The sequence below is a fragment of the Rhineura floridana genome, chromosome 7 (assembly GCF_030035675.1).
Source record: "Rhineura floridana isolate rRhiFlo1 chromosome 7, rRhiFlo1.hap2, whole genome shotgun sequence".
NCBI classification, from domain to species: domain Eukaryota; kingdom Metazoa; phylum Chordata; class Lepidosauria; order Squamata; family Rhineuridae; genus Rhineura; species Rhineura floridana.
The window spans coordinates 50,207,390-50,234,236 of record NC_084486.1 but is presented as its reverse complement, the minus strand read 5'-3'; the positions used below and the strand labels follow the sequence as shown (position 1 = coordinate 50,234,236).

Below are 26,847 nucleotides of genomic sequence, written 5' to 3'. Positions count from 1 at the left end.
AAAGATGGTGCTGAACACAACAAAGGGATATAGTTGCTCTTTCCAAATATCATCATAATGCTGTTATTTATTAGCCTAAAAGTCTTTAAAATGCCTAAATTGGTCATGAAAGTATTCAATTAAATCATATTACATGAACATAGAATAAATGGATTCAGAGACCACAGGGGAGGTTCTAACCTTGTTTTGAGATTACACCATATGCAAGGTATAAAAACAAACAAACAAAGAAAAGCTAATCACATTACTTTGCATGGTTAACTTGTTATTTCCCATTTGCGTGTGTCAAGTAGTTTTAACTTAGCAATCATTTTCTTTTGATATTATTTAACAGGATGATTTCCTTTACATACTCAATAGAAATGCTGAGAATTTTTTTTCCTACTGAAAGTTCATTCACTAAAACAGGGGTCTCCACGCTACACAAGAAGTGTTATTCTTTTGACATTGCTTCTTAATAAATGGATTAAATGAGCCAAGAATATTGGCATTTAAGCAATAAGAAAAGCTTTATTTATTTATTTAAAAGTATCAAATTTGCTTCACCTAAAAAGGCTAATTGAAAAGGCTATTCAGGTCAGCTGCTGGTATTAAAGTTGACTGAATCACATTAAATGCTATTTAAAGGATCTGAAGAGGCTAAAAGTAAAATTAAACCGGGGCCATTAAATTTTAATTTGACTTAGCAGTGCCATTAACATTTGGGTTTTATGCAATGGCAGGCTTTCTAAAAATATGTCCGTATTATTTAGAAGACCAGAGTTGTCAAGTGGATGGCCCTCGTGTAGGAAAAATGATGATGTGTGACCTTAAAGAAAAATTATACAATCAAAAGTGATAACTTCATTGGCTCCCATGGGCATCTGACAGCTTGCTCTTATGCAGCATGCAGATGAATAATAATAATAATAATAAATTTAATTTCTTTGTCGCCTATCTGGCCAATGGCCACTCTAGGCGACTTACAAAATTGTTAAAATACAATTGATAAAATACAGTAATACAATATAAAAACAATACATCTGCAGCAACAATATTAAAACTGGGCAGGAGGCGTTACAGTTATAACAATTAACCTCCCCGGATACCCCGAAGGCCTGCTGAAAGAGCCAGGTCTTTAAGGCTTTCCGAAACATATTTAAAGAAGAGGCGTGCCGGAGATCTTGTGGGAGGGAGTTCCAAAGAGTGGGGGCCGCCACTGAGAATGCCCTCTCTCTTGTACCCGCCAATCTGGCTGTTTTTGTTGGCGGGATTGAGAGAAGGCCCTGTGTGGCCGATCTTGTCGGGCGGCATAATTGGTGGCATTGAAGGCGCTCCGTGAGATAAACTGGGCCGGAACCGTGTAGGGATTTAAAGGTCAATACCAACACCTTGAATTGGGCTCGGAAAACAACTGGTAGCCAGTGTAGGTTGAACAACACTGGTGTGATGTGATCTCGGCGGCGACTATTCGTAAGTAGTCGAGCCGCCGCATTTTGTATCAGTTGTAATTTCTGGACCGTTTTCACATGAACAATGCACAAGCAGATTTCTCTTTTTTATATATATATACCTACTTAATTTGCTTTGCTCCCTTTCCTGTTATTGCTGTGATCCTTGTTTATTTATTTATTGCATTTGTATACCGCCCCATAGCCGAAGCTCTCTGAGCGGTTTACAACAACTAAAAACATTAAAAACAAATATACAAATTTAAAAACACATTTTTAAAAAGCAATTTAAAAACACATGCTAAAATGCCTGGGAGGAAAGTCTTGACCTGGCGCTGAAAAGATAAGTGTTGGCACCAGGTGCACCCCATCAGAAACATCATTCTATAATTTGGGGGCCACCACTGAGAAGGCCCTCTCCCTTGTTACCAGACTCCCAGCTTCCCTCTGAGTAGGCACCCGGAGGAAGGCCTTGGATGTTGAGCGTAGTGTACGGGTGGGTTCATGTCGGGAGAGGCATTCCATCAGGTGTTGTGGTCCCAAGCCATGTAAGGCTTTATAGGTTAAAACCAGCACTTTGAATTGAGCTCGGATTTGCATATCATGACCAATTCTCTTTGAGACACCACAGGAGATCATGCAGATGGGCAGTTATATACTGAAGTTTATTGCCAACCAGCATATATCTAGCTTATAAGAATCAAGTTAATCAACAGTCGGCCCCTTGTAGAATATTTGAAGATTACTAAGAGCTGGTATAGCACAGTGGGGAGGAGAGCCTGGCTGGGAGTCCAGAGTCTGTGAGTTCAAATCCCCACTTGTGTCTCCTGGATGTCAAGGGCCAGCTAGATGATCATCCCCACAGTGAGTGGCTCAAGGGTTACGTGCCCTGCCACCTGTGCAGCCGTGGGAAAGCTGCATAGTCCCAAGGAGTCCAGTTGCTCACCAGCTGGCAGTTGCGGACAAGGAAGGGGCTGGGTTGTGCAGCTGTGGCAAGCTGAACAGGCCCCAGCCAGCTGGGGAGGACTAGCCTCAGAGGGAGGCAATGGTAAACCCCCTCTGAATACCACTTACCATGAAATCCCTATTCATAGGGTTGCCATAAGTCGGGATCAACTTGAAGGCAGTCCATTTCCATTTTTTTATAGAGTAATAATGTATCAGCGTGTTTGTGATGATGAACATTAAAGAATGCCAGTGAATTATGTTAGTATACTAGTAATTGTTGCCTCTCCAGTATGAAATGGGTCTAACTTGTACTAGTTGCCTGAACAGAAAAACTTCACCCTTTAAAGTTCATTATTAACATTATGTTTTAATAGTATTTTATTGATATTGTTATTATTGATGTACAATTTTATGGAGAACTGCTTTGGGATCTGCTCAACATCAAACAATATATATTAATGCATAATTTCTTCCAGGATCAAATGCACATATGCATATATTTCCTCCAAACATTATCATTTGTTAGCAGTAATTAGAAGAAAACAGGACAGTTCATGAGTGTTCAGCAGTGGTGTGGACCTACATTATTGGTCAGCATTGTTGAGCATTGTTGATAACTCATCTGCTGTTGCTGCCTCTTCACCTGCTCTCTCCAGGTGTGTGAGCAGTAATAAAGGCAAGGAGAAGGAACAGCATCCTTCACTTGTCTTGCCTTCTACTTCTGGGGAGGGAGAGGGCAAGAGGTGACAATAGGAAGAAGACACACCCACTAAGGGAGGGACCCACTGAGAGCATCTTGCTCAAGAGCTTCCCAAAATATGGAACAGACACTGGTGCTGGTAGGGTTTTTTTTCTCCCTAAACAAACTTGCACTCTGGTTATCTTGGGGCACATCTTCCTGGGATCATCTCCTGTTCCTAGAATAGGAAATATATTTCAGCATCACAGTGAAGGCAGCATGGGCAACTTCACTGTACTGTACATTGGGGCACATGCATATCGGATTTTGTACTAGATCTAAGATGTCAGTGTTCAAGCAGCCAGCGGCTCAAGTACCTAAAGCCCATGTGGCTTGAGTAATTAGGAAGCACTGGATAAACACATACTAATTCTTGTCTTGTGCACATGCATGTTTGAGATTTTCTAATCTTTCTGAGTTAATCTTATGCTAAACATATATCTAACTGTATAACATGTCACTAAATTCTCTTGCACTAAGATTTTTAAGACACACCAGATCAGCAACTTCTACTAAATAGATCGGTGAAAGTTCTCTAGACTGAGACTGAAACTATTTTCAGTGGGTTATATGACAGAAAAGATTGGTGCGGCCCCTGGGAAGATGCCTGATCTGCAATGGAGCTGTTTACCAGAGGCAGAACTGATGGCATGAAACACATCCAAAAGCTCTTCCTAGCCTCTGTCCTTGACAGAACTGCCTAATCCCTCTAGGATTTGTTCAAGTTAGAGAATGTGCAAACGATTTGATTGTCTCAAGTGTTCACGGAACAAAATCACCACAATGCTCCCTTAAAGCAGATTTCTTCTCATAAAATGTGAAGGAACAGCTTGATAACACAGTTGTCTTTTTCAGAACTACAAAGTGAAGAAATTGAGAGAGATTACAGTAATTTGGACTTGAGCATCCCAATGCAAATTCTCTCTTCCCACATTACAACTAATGTTTCAGACAAAAAAGAACTCACATAAAGCAATCACAGTGTCTAAGGTACAAAGTGCCAATGTCTTTTACAGCGTTAACAACCAAGTACCATAAGGAATCTCAACTCTCCGACTGAGATTGACAGGAAGTTTTACCACACTTTATCACTTCAGAACTATACCACTCTGGCTTGATGATATATAGCAGGCTATGTTCCTCCAAACTTTAAAGCAGCCTTTCCCAGCCTAGTGTTGTCCAGATACTTTGGACTTCAAGTACCATCAACCCCAGCCACTCCAATAGTCACGGATGATGGGAACTGAGTGTTTGAAACATTTGGAGAGCGACAGATTGGGAAAAGTTGCTTTAGGGAAGTCATAGGTATTGCCTTAGTTCCAAATTATCTTTGAAAGAGAAGGGAAGTGGCTTGGCCCTGTGGCTTGGCCCCATGGCTGGCAGCAATGGGCAACAAGGTTGGGCACTGACTGAGGGCCCACAGCACTCCAGGCCTGACTATCCCACCCCCACTGTCACCTCTACTTCCCTTCACCAGCATACACAGGTCTGTTGGATGGCAGAGAGGTGTGCAGGAAGTGCTGCTGAATAGGAGGCAGTTTGGCTCTCTTGTCCTCCAGAGAGGCCTGCTTAGCACACATTCCTTCCCATCCACACCAGTCTTGTCCTTTGTCCCTGCACAATGCAGAAGCTGCTGCTGCTACAGAACCAGCACATTCTGACAGTCAACTAGCCCACCTGTGGTGGTGGTGATTCACCTGCTGCGTTTCCATTTGTTATGTCCCCATTTATGTTAGTTTTTAGCTGCTTCGTGCTGCTGCTGTATCACACTGTATGTACTGTATTTGTTTTCATTCTTGGTTTTCTATTTATTGTTGTTGAATCTATCTAGTCATGAATTCTATATTTATATAGAATGTATATCGCATTGGGGGGCTGGAATATAAGAAAGCATGGATTAACTAGAATGCAGTTTGAGTTCCTCAGAAAACTGGTCTGTAATTATTTGAACAGTTGGAGCTGCCAGAGAAAATATTTGCACTGATAGCCCAATTTCTAGAAGTTCATCCCCTTATCCTGACGAAGTTGGAATATATGGCTGGACAGGGTCTGATGATGAGGCACATCCCAGACACATGCTCCTGAGAAAGTTAGGCACATCTGAGATCAGAACATTATAGCAGGCAGCTGCAAAAGGATATAATGAAACATTTTAATTGCATAAATTAATTTTGTAAACAATGGGGAGGGAGAGGAGAAGGGCAAGAGTTCAGATTCCCAAAGGAGGGAATTTGGATCCTCACCAATGGATAGGGACAGGCAAGAATTCCACTGAATTCACCGGATTTTTCAGTGGTCCACATATTCTCCATCTTTGCAGAAGGATCCTGTTTGCTCTGAACTTCAGTAGCTTTCCCCTGACACCAGTTTCCCCCCTCAAATATTTCCACAAATATATTGTTCTTTTATAGATTTTACTCACAGCACAGTACAGCAGTACAGGTCTCTCTCTCTCTATCACACACACACACACACACACACACACACCGGTCGAATAATCCAAACTCCAAGTGGGAGGAAGCAAGCCAATCTCACCCACATTGACTCTACGCTTGCCAAGGAGGACCTGCGGAAGCACTCAAACCTGCTTTCTTCTTTTCTTTCCCAAAAGGAAAACAGCCAGCCTTTGCTGACTGATGTGAAAACTAGCCAGCCTCAGTCATAGCAGAGGAGGAGGAGGCAGCAAAAATCCTTTCCTTTATTGATATTTTATTTCAAATTATCAATACTTTAATATTGATGTTTTCTTTCTCTTTCAAAATATTCATATTTTTCATTTATCAATATTTCCTTTCAAAATGTCAATATTTTGAAAGAGAATGAAAATATAAATATTAATATCAATATTTTCTGAGAGGGGGGGAACTTGGACCAGTAAGAGCAGCAGTTAGTGGTCAACAAACTAAAATCGATACTGCTTATTAGGTTGATGGAATGCTTTCAAAGTGGCACCAGCCAATGGATCCCATCCCTATCAATGGATCAACAGGATCTGTTTCAGGGGGATTAAAGCTGTCTTTTTAAAAAAAAAAACATTCAAGGATTAAATATACTTTTCCAGCTTGTTTTGACCCAAATGGAGTCAGTGAAGCTATGACCATGGTATTATAAGCTCTTCCTTTATTTTATTATTATTGATCAGTGTAATATACTTAAGGGGGGAGAGAAAAAGAAAAAAGAGAGAGAGAAAAATAAAAGAACAGTGAAATAAAACAAAGAGGCAAATAGATATCCAGGTCTAAAAACAGACAAATTTCCATACCAGAATCCAGTAGAACATGCTGCAGTCATAAAGTTCCAAGTAATATAAATGGATCTATTTGTCTTGAACCTTGTTACACCAATAAATTATAAAAACGTTCCATTTTCCCACAAAAGGTTGTCTGACTATCTTCTCTGATCTTCCTCTATATTCTTCATGAAGGAATAGCAGATTATACCAATACATTAGTCCCTCGCCTCCTCTATTGTTTCAGTATGTCCAGAAAATTATGTCTGTTATATTTTATGTCTGTGCATTCCTATCAGAGGCAGAACTTAATCTATAATCCTATTCACTAATAGGCAAAAAACCTTGTGGTTTAAGAACATACCTATAGCCCACAGATATTTCTATCAAACTTTAAAAAGCAGGGAAATTAGGCAGCTATAGTGAATGCATCAGGGGAGCAGGAGACCTGACCTCCTCTCTGTTCTACACATTTGTAAAACTGCAAACACAATTTGGGTTGGTCTTTCACAGTCCAATCCACTTCCTGTGTAGCTTGGAAGAATTTGGTAACATGTGCCTCTGAGTAGTAGCAATAAATTCCTGGCTGATTTTTAATTAATTTAAGAAATTTTGCATTGAACTGAATGATAATGTTGGGTATGCTCAGTGAGAACCAACTGTCAGTGTTCTAAAACCCACACTCCCAGTTGCTGGGCTTGCCTAATCAGGGGCCCACACTCATACCCACACCAGACTTTGATTTCATGTGAGACAGTTATGGCTTCCCCCAAAGAATCCTGGGAAGTGCAGTTCATGAAGGGTGCTGAGAGGAGACTTCTGTTCCCCTGACAGAGCTCCAGTGGCCAGAGTAGTTTAACAGTCAGCTGCTCTGATTGAAGCTCTGTGAGTGGAACAGGGCATCTCCTAGCAACTCTCAGCACCCTTCACTAATGACACTTCCCAGGATTCTTTGGGGGAAGCCATAACTGTCTCACGTGAAATCAAAGTCTGGTGTGAGTGTGGGCCCCTGATTAGGCAAGCCCAGCAACTGGGAGTCTGGCTTTTAGAACACTGACAGTTGGTTCTCACTGAGCATACCCAACATTATCATTCAGTTCAATGCAAAATTTCTTAAAATAATTAAAAATCAGCCAGGAATTTTTTTTAACTTTTAAACTGCAGAAGATGATTGTCAGAGTATGGGGCAAGGTCAGTAATAGGATTACAAGTACTCTGAGAACATGGCTGGGTTTTAATTAATTTCAACAGTTTATGAGAACTGACAGGAAAAAATCCAAAAGGGGTCTGGTTTTTCTCTCTCTCTTTTTACACTTTGAACTCTCAATTCTCTCTGACTGTTTTGTGTATCACCATGAAAATTTAGAAGGTTCTTAAGCAAGCGTTTCTGACTATAAATTTTGTAAGGTTTTGTTTTGAAATGAGCTTATGGGAAGTATCAGAATGGCATGGGGGTATTTTCAATTTAACACTGCGGAATGCGAAAAATCCACACTGGCTATAATATACAGCCACTCTTGTGGCTGTATAATATACCTGTCTATTTAACTCAATTAGGCTTAATTTTGAGTAGACATACAGTAGGGCCCCACTCATACGGTGGGTTATGTTCCAGACCCTGCCTAAAAGTGAAAGCTGCCAAAAAGTGGAACTCCATCAATAAAATGGTGCCTGACGTCCAAAAAATGCCATAAAAGCGGAACAAGCACCGTATGAGTGGGGCCTTTCTCTAATTGAAAACTGCCATATTAGTGGAACGTCGAAAAGCAGGCCGCCGAAAAGCGGGCCCCTACTGTATAAGGATGCACTCTACCAGAATACATTTCAGCATTCAGGTCACACTAACAACTTGTTTATTGTGGCTTAATCTTATATGGGTAGGAATGGGATTTTGCCAGGATAAGCGTTCAGTGCTACACATGTCTACTCAGAATTAAGCCCAACTAATTCCTTAGGGTTTACTCTCTGACCCTGGTAAGTATGTACAGGATTGCAGCATAAATTGGTTAGTCTTCAAGGTGCTACACACAGGATTGTTAACAAGGGCCCTAACAAGCCTCCAACCCTAGGGGGAAAGACTGAGCATCCGCCTCCCCAGTTTGTTCATTCAATAATGTGGAGGTGGAGGGATATTAGTGGACTAGAACCTGGGAGACAAAGGTTCAAATCCCCACGGTCAAAACTTACTTGATGACCTTGGAGCAGACACTGTCTCTCAGCCTAACTTACCTCACAGGGTTGTTGATGAGGGGAATAACGATGCACATCATCTTGAGTTCCTTGGAGGAAAGGAGTATAAATATAATAAGGAAAAGAAGTCCATCTCCAGCCTGATTGCCCTGATTATTAATTGATGGGGGGATATGTGTAAGAGGCTTTGTTTGGAATAGGGGGGAAATGTGCAAAAGGAAGAGATTATCAGGCCAAAGGGCTGGACTTTGGTTTCAAACTGAAGCAAAGATGCAAAAGTGAGGAGAAGGGAGTGGGAAGAGAAAGAAAAGCACAACTTAATGTTGTTTTGCAAAATAATGATTTCAGTGGAGTGGGAAATAAAAGTTGCTTAAAGTTCCACAACACATAGAAATGACATTACATTTCTAATTGTAGGAGGCAGGGTAAAATTTATTCAGCTGGTTAACCTTTGATATGATATGTGAATTTTCTGTTTACATCTGTCTATCTAAGTTCTACCTCTGACAGTACAATCCTATATATGTGTGTCCACTCAGAGGTCAGCACCAATGAGTTCAGTGGGACTTATACACACTTATCTGGGAGAAAGTTGCCTTTATGTTATGCTACTGACAACAAATTAAAAAGCCAACTAGTGAATACTACCGTTGATTGTTTTTCTTTGACCATAAGGGGTTGCCATATTGATCAAGATTTGCAGTAGTTTAAATCGGTAGGGTCAAGAGAGAGGGGTGTAGTTTGAGGGGAAAAACAGAGGGGGCAAGAGGCCCACTGATACCCTGTGCCCAAGGGTCCACAGAAATCTGGAGCTGGCCCTGCTCGGCCCCACTCACTCTTGCCTTTGGTAAAATATCAGTCCCACTAAACTGCTAGTATCTACCCAAACATGAGCATTGAGTTAGCTGTGGTCTTTAAAAAGTCATGAAAATTAAAAGGTACTTAACTGCCCTTTAGAAATTCTCTGTAAATGATTTTGCTTCTATTTTGGTATAAGGTGGTACCTACCTATTGTGTTGTAGCACTGCATAATATGCAATAGCCAATGTTAATAACTCACAATATCACATGCTAATTCTTAACACCTTTGTTGAAACATATTTTCTGATCTGCTTCATTGGCTATTCAGGCAACAGTCATACTAAGTAAACAATTAAATGCATTTCCATTGACAGTGTGGGTGAAAAAGGAGGAGATATATTTAGTCTTTTATCACAGCTGTTCTAAATTTACACAAGACTTTCTGCTCTGCAATTTGTTTTTCAAAAATCACCCAGATACAAGTGTGATGGCTGAAAGGCATTTTTATCATCTCCCAACCTGATGTCCCAGTCATACACCAACTAAAAGTCATAATTCACAGAAGAAGAAAAAGAACATTTGAAATTCAGTCTCGTTTTCCCTTCCACTACACATGCACAAGTAAAAGTACAACTTCCATACAGCCTGATCCTAACCATATTTACTCAGAAGTAGGGCTGATTCACTTTGCACTTTCCAAAAATTTACCAACACAAACATCCTTCAAAATTCAAACTTCTCTGAATTTTGCAGTGCAGTTCACGAGCCAAGTAATGTGTACAAAATTGCATACAATGAGGCAAAGTGTGCATAAAAATGCATATATTAGTGAAACTAACATACAAAAATGCATTATATTAGGGGATATTGTGTATGGTAGGCAAAATTGCACACAATCATGTGTATATTCACCCTAAAACACTGATGAATTTTTATAAGAATTAAAAACAATTCATAAACTGATGTAGAAATATGGAGAAACTAAAGAAACTAAAATGGACAAATTCACCTAACCTTAATCATAAATAAAGCCCACTGATTTCAGTGGTATATATTTCTAGGCAAGCGAATACAGAATTGTAGCTTAAGGCTGAAATTCTAAATATACCTATCAAGGAGTAAGTCCCATTGAGATCAGCTGAAACATTTAATACTCCACATGAGAATTCTCAAGTGGTATGGCCCTCAGACAGCTGTACCACATATTTCTAGATTTAGATTGATTTTGATCCTGTTTGCTTTCTGTTCTTTCAAACCAATTAAGGTATTATATTTAGATGTGAATCTATTTTGGTGTTATTTGCCATCCATAGATCTTTGTTTCATATCTGCTTCATATTTTACACGTTATGTACAAGAATTGACCTATGGCTAACATGACCTTAGATTCACTTAGCCTGCATTTTACTCCAGGGCAGTGAGAACCATCTTGTTTTGAATGTAGGTATTTAAGAAAGTAGAAATAATTGATTCTGTTAAATATTGCCTCCAGCTTTGTTGCTTCTGAACTGAGCAGTGTGACCTAAAAGCTGACTCATGTGAAAAGATGTAAATATCTGTAGCAAATTACGATCAAGTAACTGTTTCTCTTTTTCTTAAAAAAGGATCTTTTTTTAAAAAAAAAGAATGAATGGCTATGAAGGTGGTGCCAACACTAGAGATTTGGATTCTGGGACCATGGACTATGCTTCCTGGAAGATGGACTGCTGGGAAGTGATGGGTTGCATCTCACAAGGACTGGGAAGAATGTGTTTGGCTACAGCATGGAGAAGTTCATCAGGAGGGCTTTAAACTGAATTCTAAGGGGGAGGGAGATGGAAACTTGGTGGTAACGACTGTTGAAGGTTTGTGTACAGTAATGGGAACAGAGAGATCGGCTCTAACAGGGCCCAGTAAGAGTCCTCAGAAAAATGTAGTATGGAAGCCAAGCCATAAATCACATGGTCTTCGATGTCTGTATATTAATGTGCAGAGCATGGGAAACAAGCAGGATGAACCTGAACTCTTAATACAGGAGGGTAACTATGACTTGATGGGTATAACTGAAACTTGGTGGGATGATTCTCATGACTGGAATACAGCAATTGAAGGATAGAACTTGTTCAAAAAGAACAGAAAGAATAAAAAGGGAGGGGGAGTCATGCTATATGTTAAAATATATATCCCTGCACAGAAATACAGGAAGATGAGCTTGGTAGCTCCACCAAGAGTATCTGGATGAAAATTAATGGGGCAAGTAATAAAAGGAATGTGGTGCTTGGAGTCTACTATCAACCACTCAGTCAAGGAGAAGATGAGAATGTAACTTTTGAAAAGCAAATTGCCTATGTTTGGAGGAAGCATAATGTAGTAGTAATGGGGGACTTCAATTATCCCGATATCTGTTGGGAGACAAACTCTGCCAAACACAGCTTCTCCAAATTTCTGACTTGTGTTGGAGATGATTTTCTCCTACAGAAAGTGGAGGAAGCAACCAGAGGATCAGCTATCCTGAACTTGATTTTAACCAATAGAGATGATTTGGTAGATGAAGTGGCAGTTACAGGAACTCGGGGGAAAGTGACCACACCATACTTGAATTCTTGATTTTAACAGAAGCAAAAGCTGAGAGTAGCCATACGTGCTCCCTGGACTTCAGGAAAGCTCATTTTAATAAACTCAGAACAATTGTAAGTATGGTTCCATGGCAAGAAACCCTAATGAGAAAAGGAGTCCAAGATGGGTGGGAGTTTCTAAAAAAGAAAAATCCAGAAGCGCAATGGCAAGCAATTCCAACAAGGAAAAAAGGAAGAAAACAGCAGAAGAAGCCAATGTGGCTTCACAAAAACTTAGAGATGACCTGGGGAAAAAAGGACACATATAGGAAGTGGAAAGAAGGCCAAGGCACAAAGAGTACAGGCAGGTATCACAGAATCGCAGGGATGGTGTCAGGAAGGCTAAAGGTGAGAATGAGCTGAGGCTAGCGAGAGATGCTAAAAGCAACAAAAAAGCTTTCTTCAGGTATGTCCATAGTAAAAGACAGAGAAAAGAAATGGTGACACAGCAACTCAATGAAGATGGGAAAATGACAACAGATTACAAAGAAAAGACAGAAGTCCTCAATTCCTACTTTGGCTCAGTCTTCCCCCCAAAAAGGGTCTATGACCCTCCTGGGAAACATGAAGTAGAAGGGGCAGGATTGGAGCTTGAGATTGATAGACAAACGGTCAAGGAATATCTAATCTCTTTGAATGAGTTCAAATCTCCAGGGCCCGATAAACTGCATCCTAGAGTATTGAAGAAACTGGCTGAAGAACTCTCAGTACCGCTGTCTATTATCTTTGCGAAATCATGGAGGACTGATGAAGTGCCAGATGACTGGAGGAGAGCTAATGTTGTCCCTATTTTCAAAAAGGGCAAAATGGAGGAACCGGGGAACTACAGACCAGTCAGCCTAACATCAATCCCTGGAAAAACTCTGGAGCAGATTATAAAGCAGTCAATCTGTAAGCACCTTGAAAACAATGCAGTCAATGAAGCCAACATGAATTTATGAAGAACAAATCCTGCCAAACTAATCTTATCTCATTTTTTGATTGAGTAACCTCCCTTGTAGACTGTGGGAATGCTGTGGACATAATATATATCGACCTCAGCAAAGCTTTGACAAAGTGCCCCATGATATTCCGATTAGCAAGCTAGCTAAATGTGGGCTGGATGGAACAACTATCAGGTGGATCCACAATTCGCTCCAGAATCATACTCAAAGAGTGCTTATCAATGGTTCCTTCTCAAACTGGGTGGAAGTAATGAGTGGGGTACCACAGGGCTCAGTCCTGGGCCCAGTGCTCTTCAACATTTTTATTAACTTGGATGAGGAGGTACAGAGCATGCTTATCAAATTTGCACATTATACAAAATTGGGAGGGATAGCTAATACTGTGGAAGACAGAAACAAAATTCAAAGGGACCTTGATAGCCTGGAGTATTGAGCTGAAAACAACAGAATGAAATTTAACAAATTTAGTTCAAAGTTCTACACTTAGGAAAAAGAAACCAAATGCACAGTTATAAGATGGGGGATACTTGGCTCAGTGATACAACATGTGAGAAGGATCTTGGAATTGTCATTGATCACAAGCTGAATATGAGCCAATAGTGCAATGTGGCTGCAAAAAAGGCAAATGCTATATTAGGCTGCATTAACAGAAGTATAGTTTCCAAACTGTGTGAAGTATTAGTTCCCCTCTATTCAGCACTTGTTAGGCCTCATCTTGAGTACTGCATCCAGTTCTGGTCACCGCACTTCAAGAAGGATGCAGACAAACTGGAAGGTTCAGGGGAGGGCAACAAGGATGATCAGGGGACTGGAAACAAAGCCCTATAAAGAGAGACTGAAAGAACTGGGCATGTTTAGCCTGGAGAAGAGAAGACTGAGGGGAAATATGATAACACTCTTCAAGTGCATGAAAGGTTGCCACACGGAGGAGGGCCAGGATCTCTTCTCGATCGTCCCAGGGTGCAGAACATGGAATAATGGGCTCAAGTTGCAGGAAGCCAGATTTTGACTGAACATCAGGAAAAACTTCCTAACTATTAGAGCCATACAACAATGGAACCAATTACTAGAGAGGTAGTGGGCTCTCTAACACTGGAGGCATTCAAGAGGCAGCTGGACAGCCATCTGTTGGGAATGCTTTGATTTGGATTCCTGCATTGTGCAGGGGGTTGGACTTGATGTCCTTATAGGCCCTTCCAACTCTACTATTCTATGATTATGTGATCCTCTGGTTGAAGTTTTATAATCTGAAGTCTCTGCCTATCTGATGTAATCCTTTCATGTGAGGAAAACCTTAGTTAGAGAATGAACCATATTCCAACACCACAGACACAGGGACAATTCCCATGGCCCTTTTGGCACGATATAATACAGAAAGCGGTAAATGTGAAAATGTGCTGAAGCTATTATCTGATTGCTTCACCACAAGCACAAATCACAGGTCACAGGTCAGCACTACCATGGAATAACTGCCAAAACATTAATTTCCATCTCTGACAAACACTTTGTTGCATCCCAGTTCTTTGCAAAGCAGAGATATATAGATAAATCTCAAGATATACAAATACAACACATGGGCTGAACAGATTGCAGAGGACTATCTTAGCTTCTGCTGTCACATGTTGTTGATTTGGCATGTGTGAGAACCTTGGGGAACAAAGTTGGATCAGTAATGTATGCTTCACTTTCATATCAATGTACATCAAAAGGTACGTAACAGAGAAACAAACATCGATCATGATTTCACTGTGCTGATAAAGACAGCAGACTTAAAGAAAATGCACCCCGCTTTCTAATACAACTAGGAAAAAATGATCCACACATTAATGAACTGTCTTGGACTTTGGATCAATTGTCCTGAAGTTTAATACTTTTGAGATTAACACGCCACTAAGTCATATCTATATATATATTTTGTTATCAAGAAAGCAGTAAGGGGGGGGAATCAGAAGAGCAATCCTAGGAATCAGACATATGTCTGAAGAAAATGTGACATTGCAGCAATAGACATATCTCTCTCTCAGAGGTCACTCCAGCCTTCAGAGATGCTTCAAAAGTGTTGCCCTCAATCTGTCCTGCCTGTGGCAGATGTATGTGTTGCAACTATACAAGTCTGTGTATTTAGACTGAGGGCCAAAATAGATGTGAAAGCTTCCTGCTGTTTGCCCCAAGAGGAGTTGTTAAATCGTTGTGAACATTCTAAGTGAACACTTGCAAACGCTCAACTGAGCTTTTTCACTATCGTTCTCCACATCCATCCACCCCCTCCGAGTCTTCCTCTTCCAACCCCTCCCAATGATGTAGCTGCGTAGTCACAGAGGAGGATCTTTTTCAAGATGCAGCTGGTATTGGTATGGTGACAGCTGCTGCTCCATGGGCAGTAGTGGCAGGAGACACTTAGGTTTGGGCAGTTTATAATGACCAGGTTTTCTAGGCAGGGGGAGGATAACTGGTAGGTAGCAGATCTACTGAGGGCTGAAAGGATAGGCAGGCAGGCAGGCAAGGTTGGCCCCACAAGAGCTTTACCCCATGTATCGCCCTCTGGGCATGATGTCCCACAAATCAAAGACGGCTGAAAGACTCACCGTGTATCATACATACCTTCTAAAACCACCCGTCAAAGTTACTAAAGCGCTGGGGGAAAATTTCTGCACAGATTCCTTAACAAACAGGCTTGCTGAGTCTGCTTCTTCCTTAGATACATAGCTAAGAAGGTCTTCATAGTGTAGTAATCCTGAAAAGCGATTTTATAAGTTTAGTATAATGAGCATAGTCTAGTGGACAACATAATATGCTTAAAATCTAGGAGATCTAAGTTCAAGCCCTAGCTGAAGCATGGACTAATTGGATTTTGCTCAACTCACTGTCAGCCTTTGCTTGCCATCTAAGCTAAAAATTAGTTACCTCGCAGGGTTGCAATACTTATAATAAGATGCTATGGAAATGTATTAAGACTATTAAATAACTTCTTCATAAAGTTTCACTTACCATTTTCTAAACCAAAGCTAGCCAATCTACCACCAATTGGGGCTTCCCAGCATATTGACATTTGTCATATGTAATGGTGTACACATTTTCTGCAAACAAGTGATATCCGTCCAAGAAATTTGTTCTAAGTGACATGAACCTTAATGAGATTTTGATCTTTTGTTATGTTAAATGAGTGTCATAAGTGCAGACATTTTCCCAGGAAAGAAAATTCATAAAAATAAAAAGGAGGACAAAGCAAACATCCATTTCAGTCTTCCCAGATTTTGTTTTATTTTGAGAAACTATTTATTTTATTATATAACAACTGTGTATGCCCCCTGTTTCAGAATTTAAAAAAATCAAAAAAAGGGGATGTAAAAATCTAAAATAAAATACAGACAATGGTGTGGAAAGTACTATGGTCATCCTTATTTTCAAAACAGAAAAGTGAAATCTTGAAGAATTGGGTTTTCTGAAAAAGAAAGTTTTTTTCAATGTTCCTTGATTAGAAAAAAAAACGGATGGGAGGAAGCAGGAATAACAGCCTGAAAGGCAACTGATGGGTGGCTCTGGCTAAGGAACCTGTACTTTGTAATGATGGAAGTGCTTGCTAAACCCTTCACTGTGGTTCCTAAGTTGGACTAATCATAACCAGTGTGGCATTATAGGATCACCCCCTCTGACCCTTACTCTTGTATGTGACATGGGTTTTGAATAGCATGCTGTCAGATTCCAAGTTGCCATAAGACAAGTATTGATAAGGACTGGCTATTCAAAACCTGTTGGGTGAAAATTCTTGATTATCTTACTGAGAAGCAGGCTTCCTCCTGCCAGATATAGATTACTGATGTGTAAACTAAGGCCACATCTCCATTTTATATTTAAAGCAATATTATACCACTTTAACAGTCATGGCTTCCCCCAAAGCACCCTGGGAACTGTAGATTGTTAAGGTTGCTGAGAAAGATTAGGAGACCCCTATCCCCTCACAGAGTTACAATTCCCAGAGTGACTGAACAATAGATTCTCATTTCCCAGGGAACTCTGAATAGTGTAGTTCTGTGAGGGGAAAGAGGGGTCTCCTAACAACTCTCAGCACCCTTAACAAACTACAGTTCCCATGATGCTTTGGGGGAAGCCATAACTGTTAAAGTGGTATGATACTGCTTTAAATGTATGGTGCAGATGTGGGCTAAGTTAGAATTCATGACATATCAGAATCAGCAGGACAATAAATGCTTACTCCGAGTTCCTTGATAATCCAGGAACTAACATGAAATTACATCATGTAGACAAAATGGTAATCTTAAAAGCCCAACTTGAAGGGAATTCATTTTAACTCTAATCTTTAAAACCCCCACCATATCATCAACCACTCCTTCATGAGATCCAAAATACTAGAAAAGAACAGATTTTGGTCTCTTAAACACATATACCCACACCTTTCTCCTCTTCTTAGTTGAAGATCTTCACTCACAAACAACAGCATAGAAACCCAGACCAAGAACTTTTTGGTAAGAAGTGCTATTACCTTGCTGCAGAAAAGGTCTACTGAATTTCTAAAAGAGCTGAGATACTAAAAGGCACAAAATTCCTCTTCCTAACTTCTGGTTTTGTATCCTTGCTCGCTTATACACATACACATAGCTGCAGGCAGGGCTGGTTCTAAAGGGCGGCCAGGTGGGGCACTGGTCTGAGGGCCCCTGGAGCTACAGGGGCCCCTGAGGGGCCCCTCTGCTCACATTCTGTGATCCACGGCAGGGAAACTGTGGTCGCCATCTTGGTTAATGGCAATGCTAAAAGACAGGCGACAGGTAGGTGGGATGTGGGGGGGGGCTGCTTGCGTAACGCATGCACACACACACACACCAGGTGATGCCCAAGGGCCCCGGCATGCTTGGGGCTGGCCCTGGCTGCAGGAACACTCTGCTGAGGTTTGAATATATCTTTTTGGAGTCTAACACTAAACTCATGTGGTTCTCTCCTTTTCTCCTTTATTCCTCGTAATATAGCATTTCATTTTATAAAGTCAGAATATGTTCATAGTCCTGAGGGGTGTAAATGAATTAAGGAATTGGAATAAAGTATATTTGTACATACTGTAGTGCATTAACTAGTTCAGAATTGAATGTTTCCTCTACCCCACTGTAATCAATATACATTTTACTGTTTTAATTCCAAATTCTTGTGGCTGTGAATTTCTAGGTTTTGGTAACCTTAGACACAGTATAAGGTGGTGCAAAGCTATCCTGTGTAAAAGATCCCACCTTTCTCGTAATGTGTTTTAAGGGACATGCAGGTTCTTAGAGACATGTGTAACAACTTGCCATTCTCATGAAATCCCTGGATTGGATTTTGCTCCAGGATTAACAGGAAGACACAAGACAGAAACGACATTGCTTGTGGTGCCTTAGACTACACTGCACAAGGAGAGCAGGAAGCCTTGGGAAGCAGAAGACACAGATGGAGGAAGACAGGGACTGAGAAAGAGGCAACAAACCAGAGGACCAAGAAGGATGCAACCATCCCTGGGCATGCAGATAAGGGACTCATAGAAGGATAGGGAGGAGGATGAGTGGGATCAGTGTAACTATAAACTTCAGGAGCAGCTCACCCAGTGAGGTAGAGCCTCAGCAATAGCTTGCTGGATTGTTCTGCCAGTGCACCTGTGCAGCCCCACCTGGCCCCTCCCCCTTGCAGTAAGGACTACCAACACTGCTGCCAGGAGGCTATTGCTATGCTTTACCCCACCATGCAAGCCACTCCTACCTCCTCTCCTCCATTCTGAGACCCAGCAGAGTCTCTGTTACATCTACCAATTAACTTTAAAAATGTTTCCTACATGATTTAGGCAACAATCAATTTAAAAATATTTTGAACTATAGATATGTTCACTTGTTTTTCATATGGAATAAATTCATTTGCTCAAAAATTGCTTCTTTACGAAGCCAGATGAGAGACAAGGAACCATTGAAAAATGAAACAGAAGACCTCAAGTAAGTTTGACGATTTAGGCTTTGTTTTGGCTGTAGAAACAAATACAGAAACGTCTTCAATAAGATGGTAGAAAGGAAGGAAGAAAATATTATCATCAAAATAAATAAAACAAATAGCAATTCTCTCTAAACACTGAGCTACCAAAGAAATAGAATTTGACCTATTTATAGCATAAAATCCAATTTATGTGCAGTGATTTTGTGGCTTAGTACAATATCATTCAGCGATGCTAATTTATTTAATTTTAACAAAATAATCTTTCACATCGACATAATGTTTATTTAGATAAAATGTGAAATATCTCATTTTCAAATTAAAACAAATAAGGCAAGTTTTCTTGATATAGTTTAGGATGATTGGCTTTGTAATGCATCATGGAAAATAAAAATCTTCAAAACAAACATGATCTGGTTCAAAAATACCAATGTCATTACATATTCTGTGAATAGCCAATGAATATGTAAGAAACACATTAATGAAACAGACCATATTTGCACACTCATCAATAAATGCTATTCAAGTCAATGTTGTTTTCAGGACTTAATCCAGGTTCCATGTTAACAGGACATTACCTGCTCTTTGCATTCTTGTCAGTTTTAGGTCCTTGTTGCTTTTCACTTCTTCCAGAGTCCGTAAACCCATCCTGTACCACTTTTCAGATGTCTTCAGTCCCACACCAAAAACAGAAGTAAAGAGCTACATAGAATGGAAAAATACTCATTTTAATGAGCTATGGCCCTTGGGATAATTCTGTACAAAACTTTTTCATGTTTTCCTTATGCATTTTAGCACAAAGGCAAGAGTCTCAAATCCATTGTCCACATTCCACTCTAAATTATGACCACTAAGTTCATCATGTCACATATAATTCTATGAAATATGAAGATAACAAAGAAACTTAATGTAATTGCACCCAGATTTTCAGCAAATGTTTTCAGTGTAAAGTAATGCTCAAGATTCTGCAACAAAGGCTCTTACCATATATGGAATGAGAAATGCCAGATGTCCAAGCTGGATTTAGAAAGGGAAGAGGCACCAGAGATCATATTGCAAACATACATTGGATAAACTCCCTTTAGGATGCACACCTTAACATGGTGAGGGGGTTTGAGAGTGCTGAAGAAGCTGAGAGCAAAGCCGTCAGGAGTCTAGACCAAGAGGATAGACTCCTAGCAGGGGCACCCCAGGCTGAATGATCAAAGCTGAGACACCAGACTAAGATGCATCCAGACTCAGAGGAAGGCAATGGTAAACCACCTCTGAATACCTCTTATCACAAAAACCCTATGAACAGAGTATCCAAAATGCAACATGAGATAGTGCTGGAAGATATGACCCCAGGTCAGAAGGCACTCACTGAGCTACTGGGGAAGAACAACGGACAAGTACGAGTAGCGCTGTGGCTAATGACGCAGCTGGGTCAAAGCCAAAAGGAAGCCCAGAGGCTGATGAGCACAGATGCGAAAGAAGAGTCCGGAGTTTGTTTATTTTATTTATTTATTGTATTTGTATACTGCCCCATAGCCGAAGCTCTCTGAGCAGTTTACAGCAACTAAAAACATCAAAACAAACATACAAATTTAAAACACATCTTTTAAAAACAATTTAAAACACAATTTAAAAATTTTAAAACAATTTAAAAAGCACATGCTAAAATGCCTGGGAGAAGTAATGAGATGCTATGTTAGTTTTCAACCCCACTCCAGACACCAGACAAATTCAATGGCAATGTGTAACTGAATGGCCTGGTTCACATTTCACAGTAAGCCATAGTTATAAGCCAACTGTGGCTTACCATGAACGAGCAGTGCGCTGATGCACACAACCCAGATTGCAGCCACCCTGCTCCTCTGCTTGCCAAGCAGGGAAGAAGCAAACTGCACAGAAAAATGAGCTGCCTTTTACTGAGATTGGTGTTGTGGCTATGATGCCTGGCAATGGCTCTCCAGGGACTGAAGCAGGAGTCTCTCCCAGCACCCAGCTGGAGACACCAGGGACTGAAGGTGGGCGCAACTACATCTCTGGATTAGCACTGCATTCAAACCACTGCTCTCGGTTCCTTTCTCTCTAAACAACCTATGAGAGGAAGGCAAAGGGAGGAGTAGGGCAGACACAATTTAAGCAGCGTGGATGAAGTGTTTGTGATAAGCCAGTGTTTGTCTATAACTATGGCCTACCCATACATATGAATTGGGCCTCATTTCTATTGGCCCCCTTCTTCCCAAAGGGTTACAATCTTTTAGTTTTCCCCTTCTGCAATATTATTTGGTATTTTGACATAACTTTATGTCTTTTTAAATATGAGTACTGGGCCAGAGATCTGTCTCTGTCTGGTGTTGTACAATGCACACAAAAGGAACACAGAATGTGAGAAGCATGAGCCAGGGAAAGTTAGAAATTGTCAAGCAAGAAATGGAACGTATCAACATTACAATACTTGGTGTGAGTGAATTAAAATGGACGGGAATGGGACATTTTCAATCAGGCAACTACAAAAAATTTTATGCAGGAAATCAGAAATCAAGAAGAAATAGGGTTGCTTTAATAATGAGAAGTGATGTAGCAAAAGCAATTAGGAGCTACAATGCAAGGTCTGAGCGAGTGATATCAATGAGATTAAACGGGAAACCTATGAACATAACCATCATCCAAGTCTACGCTCCAACGGCAAACACGGAAAAAGGAACTGGAGAGATTTTATACAGAACTACAGGAAGAAATTGATCACACACCAAAACAAGATGTTCTGATAATCATGGGGCACTGGAATGCAAAAGGAGGGAACAGAGAAGAAAGGAATTGTGGGGAAATGGGGACTAGGAGACAGAAATGAAGCAAGAGAAAGACTTATTGAATTTGTGAAGCCAATAATTTGTTTCTTGCAAACACATTTTTTGAGTAACCAAAAAGACGACTGTACACGTGGATATCACCAGATGGTCAATATAGGAATCAAATTGATTATATAATTGGTAACAGAAAATGGAAACATTCCATACTTTCGGCAAAAACAAGACCAGGAACAGACTGTGGTACAGATCATGAACTGGTCGTATTGAAAATCAGAGTAAAGCTAAAGGAGAACACCAAAGCAATCATAATGCCAAAATACAATTTAAATAACATCCCAGAAGAATATAATGTCGTTCCTTTAAAGGGGCGTTTTTGCCTCCACCCGAAATATAGGAGAAGGCTCGGGAATGATCTCGAAGCTTCTTAAGTGCCACGTGGGATCAAGGGGGCCAATCAGGTTTGGGATTGAGCGGTGTATTTAAAGCTGCTCCTTCCCTCAGCGTTTGCCTTTTTTGCCTCGCGTCACCTTTAGCGCGTCGTGCTTGCAAGGGCTCCGTCTGCGTCTCTTGGTGGTCGTTTATATTCCTTATTGGCTGGTTTGTTAGTCCCTGCTGCCTCCTCTCGTCCTGTGTTTCTATTTAATTATTTACTTCGGCTCTAATTCCCGCCGATCAGCTGGGCTTTGGGCGTACGCCCACGCGCCCAGCGGCATTTTAGCCGGCTTGCGGCTTTCTGCTCCTTTTATTGGGTTTTTTCGTTTGTTGTCCTTGCTGCCTGTTCCCGTCTGGTGCTTCTATCCCATTATTTAATTTGGCTCGCATTCCCGCCAATCAGCTGGGCTTCGGGCGTCCGCCCACGCGCCCAGTGGCTTTTTAGCCGGCTCGCGGCTTTTTGCTCCTTTTCTTGTGTTTTTTGTTTGTTTGTTTGTTGTCCTTGCCGTTTGCTCCCGTTCTGTGCTTCTATCCCTTTATTTAATTTGGCTCGAATTCCCATTAAGCAGTTGGCTTGCGTGCGTTCACCCCCCCCACCTGAGTTTTGGTTTGTTCCCATCAAGTTGTGCTGCATTTGAATTCCCTGTAGGTTACTATTTTCATTCTTTTCGTGTTTTAAATTTAATAACATAGTCTGTTGTGGTAGTTTTCTAGCTTGGTTCATATGTTCTGTTTTTACTTTATTCGTGTATTATTTATGTAAAGTATTATTATAAATAATAATACATATATATTAAAAATATATATATAATAAAAATAAAAATAAAATTTTTTTCAATAGTTAAAAATATTTTATTAGTTGATATAATATTCCCTTTTAATTAACTTTCATATCTATTCTGACCCCCCCTTTTTAAAAATAATAATAATAATAATCTCATACAGTTTTTGAGTTGCTGGCTGTTTTTTAGTGGTTTTACTTCTTAATTGTTATTTGTTGTTTCTGCTGTTGTATTCTTCGTATTGGTAAGAGACATGCCGCCTAGGAAGGTTCAACAGAAAAAAGGCGTTCGTGTAGTAAAGCAGGCTTCCAAGCGCCCTTCAGCTCAGCATCACCAGTCGTCTGACGAAGAGGAGGATATGGGCACCATTCGTGCTTTGGTGGCGCGGGTGGATGCTCTGGAGAGGGAGCGTTTGCAGCCTTGCGATGCAGGGGCGGGGCCCAGTACTGCTCCTACAGGTAAGAAGTCGGCCCACATTGCTGAGAGGAGCTCTAAGTCAGGTATTATTGCTTCTTTGGTTTCTAGGATTGGCGTTCTTGAGGCTGCAGCACCTGTACAGGAGTCTGCGGTTCTACCTTCTCCTCTACCTTCGTCTGTGGTTCCGGTTACGTCCTTTTCTTCTGTGCCTTCATGTCCTGCTGTTGGGTCGTTTCCGGGACAGATTCAGTCTTCTCCGACCAGTGTCTTGCCGGGGTCGTCTGAGGCCTCTGCTTTGGGGACTTCTCCGCTTGTTGCTTCTCCGGCTGCTTATGCAGGTGAGCCACTCGCAACACAGACTTCTGTTACACATAATATTCCTGCAGGTGTTAGTCTAGATTCTTCTTTGGTTGGTCCTCTGCCGCAGAGTGGCTCCCAACCTGTTGTGTTCATGGGGGGGGTGTTAGTTCCGCGGCAACCACAGCTTCGTTGGCCTGCTGCTGCTGTGACTCCTTGGCAGCCGTCAGCGGCTGCCGTGGGCCTTCCTTCTTCCCCTTTGCCTCCCCCTCAGGGTGTGTATCCTCAGGGTGACACCTCTATTCCTTTGGGTGACCATTTATTGGTCACAACAAAGGAAAGAATATGGCGGGAAGAGTACATTGATTTATTTACTCTCCTCTTTCGCGAGAATGAGGTTAAAACGAAGGAGGGTCAGAATGGCAAGGAACGTGAGGTAGCCACAAAAAAGAGAGTCGATCGTGTATGGCCTAACTGGCTGAATGCTTACACGATTTATATGGGAGTTATGACGCAGGCTTACCCATCGAGGGCCCTCTCTATGATAAAATATCAGGATATCATTCATCGGGCCTTTCGAGAATTTTCTGGCACCGCTTGGCTGCGGTACGATGAAAATTTTAGGCAAAGGGCGGCATTGGATCCCACTCTTCGTTGGGACGTGGAGCATCCCAGTTTGTGGCTTCGCTCCATGACGGCCGCGAGGCCTACGTTTGGTGATAGGGCTGATAGTGGACACCTGTTAGCGCGAGCACAGACTTCCGCCGCTGGCTCTGGTCAGGGTGGACAGTGGGTTCAATCCCAGCAGGTCTGTTGGACGTTTAATAGCAGTGGCCATTGCCTCAGGCATCCATGTAGGTTTCGACACGCTTGCAGACTGTGTGGTGGCAACCACCCCAGTTCTTCCTGTCAGCGTGCCAGGCAGGCTCGCCAGGGTACAGGGGAACACCAGCAGCCTAAACGCGGGTCTGGCAATAGCGGCGGTACGTCGCAAGGCCAGTAGCCCTGTTAAATTAATTCCCTTGGCTCGCTGGTTGGCAGGTTACCCTAATAGGTCTGCTGCTAGTTTCCTGTTGGCAGGTTTTACTGAAGGTTTTCGTATACCCTTTCAGGGCCCCAGGGTTGCTACTTCGTCAAAGAATCAGCCCTCTCTCACGCCTATGGCATCGGTAGTGTTGGCCAAACTCCGCAAGGAGATCAGTGCCGATCGTATTTCAGGCTCATTCATTTCTCCTCCTTTGGAGAATTTGAGAATTTCGCCTTTGGGTATTGTTCCTAAGAAACAGCCGGGCGAATATCGCCTTATACACAATTGTCATTCCCCAAAGGTGCTTCTGTTAATGACGGCATTTCTGCACGTCATGCATCAGTTAGGTATACATCCTTTGATGAGGCAGTGAGAGTAGTCCGTAGGGTTGGTAGGGGTGCTTTATTAGCGAAATGCGATATAAAATCTGTGTTTCGTCTCTTACCTGTGCATCCCGATGACATTGATTTATTGGGTTTCAAATTTCAAGGCCAATTTTATATTGATAGGGCCATGCCCATGGGTTGTTCCGTGTCTTGTGCTGCTTTTGAAGCATTTAGCACATTTTTAGAGTGGGCGCTGCGATTGAGGACTTCTTCTTCCCTCTCAGTTCATTATCTCGATGATTTTTTGTTCATAGGGCCAGCTGGGTCTTCACATTGCCTATATTTGATGCAATCCTTCGAGGCCCTAACCACTGAATTAGGTGTTCCCTTAGCTCCCGAAAAGTCTGAGGGCCCTGCTACTTCACTTACCTTTTTGGGTATCAAATTAGATACGATTGCCCAGTCGTCCTGTTTGCCACAGGACAAGTTGCTTGCTTTGCGGCAACGTCTCTGGGATGTACTTGCCTTAAAAAAGATTACATTAGCTCAATTGCAGGAACTTGTGGGACACCTGGTCTTTGCCTCTAAAGTCATTTCCCCAGGGCGGGCATTTCTCAGGCGTCTTTGCGATGCCATGAAAGGTGTGCGCTCTCGTTCCTATTTCAATCGCGTTTCTGCTGGTATGAGAGCAGATTTAAGTATGTGGCTTACGTTTTTGGAGGACTTTAATGGTCTTTCTTTCTGGCGCGAAGAATTGCTTTTGGAGGCCAAATTACAGGTACATTCCGATGCTGCTGGGGGAATAGGCTTCGGTGTAATGTTCCGGTCGCAATGGTGCACTGATAGATGGCCTAATACATGGCAGGCCTCTGGGACCACTGGAGATATGACTTTTTTGGAATTTTTTCCAATAGTTGTGGCAGTTCATGTTTGGCCAAAGGCGTTCAAAAACCGAACAGTGCGTTTTTGGTGCGATAATTTGTCCACTGTGTGTGTTATCAATGCCCAGACTTCCAAATCTCCTCGTGTCATGCGTCTAGTGCGCATCTTTGTACTGCAATGTTTGCGATTTAATATTCTTTTCGTTGCTCGGCATGTTCCAGGTTTACAAAACAGCGTTGCTGATGCTCTTTCCCGATTACAGATGGCGCGTTTTCGGGAGCTTGCACCTGGAGCGGCTTTGGACCCTGTCCCGGTCCCGCCTTTCTTATGGAACCTTGGCACTTAGAAGTTGGAGCTGCTATTGCATCTGCTCTTGCTCCCAGTACTCAGAAAGCGTATCAGCGTTCTTTTGCAAAGTTCCAGGCCTTCAGAATCAGTGCTGATTTACCTATGGTGTGGCCTATTCCTGTGGATCAATTGTTACAGTATATGTTGCATTTGAAAGGGCAAGGCTCTTCTGTTTCCACCATCGCTGGGCACCTCTCTGCGCTGGCCTTTATCTCTAAGGCACGGGGACTGCCGGATCATTCTGTAGATTTTAGGGTCAGAAAGGTCCTTGAGGGTTGGTCGCGTTCCGCTCCCAGGCCCGCTGACCGGAGGAGGCCAATCACGCCCGATGTCCTCCTCCAGATCCTGGCATTGTTTCGTTCTTTATGCTCATCCCTGTATGAGGTGCACCTTTTCGCCGCAGTAAGTCTGACAATGTTCTATGGTGCTTTTCGCCCTAGTGAAGTGTTAGTCCTCTCTAAGCGCGATGTGTCTTATAGGGCCTTATGCTCTGGCGATTGCACGTTAGGTGCTGATATGGTTAGGTTTTCCCTGCGAGTCTCTAAGACTGATCAGAAGGGCCGTGGCAGTCTTGTGTCTTTACGCAGCTGCCAAGTTTTGGAATTATGCCCTGTGTATGCAATGCGTCAATTCTTGCTTCTAAGGCCAGCGGGCCTGCGTTATCTCTTTATACATGCAGATGGCTCTGCCCTGACTCAGTTC

The 26,847-nt window shown here is 41.8% G+C and overlaps 1 protein-coding gene across 4 annotated transcripts in view; it reads right to left on the bottom strand.

Annotated features, from left to right (window-relative positions):
* DNTT (DNA nucleotidylexotransferase) overlaps positions 1–26,847 on the bottom strand; it is a 230,529-nt gene that overhangs the window by 123,292 nt on the left and 80,390 nt on the right. For all 4 annotated transcript variants that reach the window (XM_061635584.1, XM_061635583.1, XM_061635585.1 and 1 more), the window contains 2 exons: positions 19,415–19,538; positions 15,477–15,609 (listed from right to left, as the gene is read on the bottom strand). In XM_061635584.1, the coding sequence (XP_061491568.1) occupies positions 15,477–15,609; positions 19,415–19,538 (257 nt within the window). The remainder of the gene's footprint in view (positions 1–15,476; positions 15,610–19,414; positions 19,539–26,847) is intronic.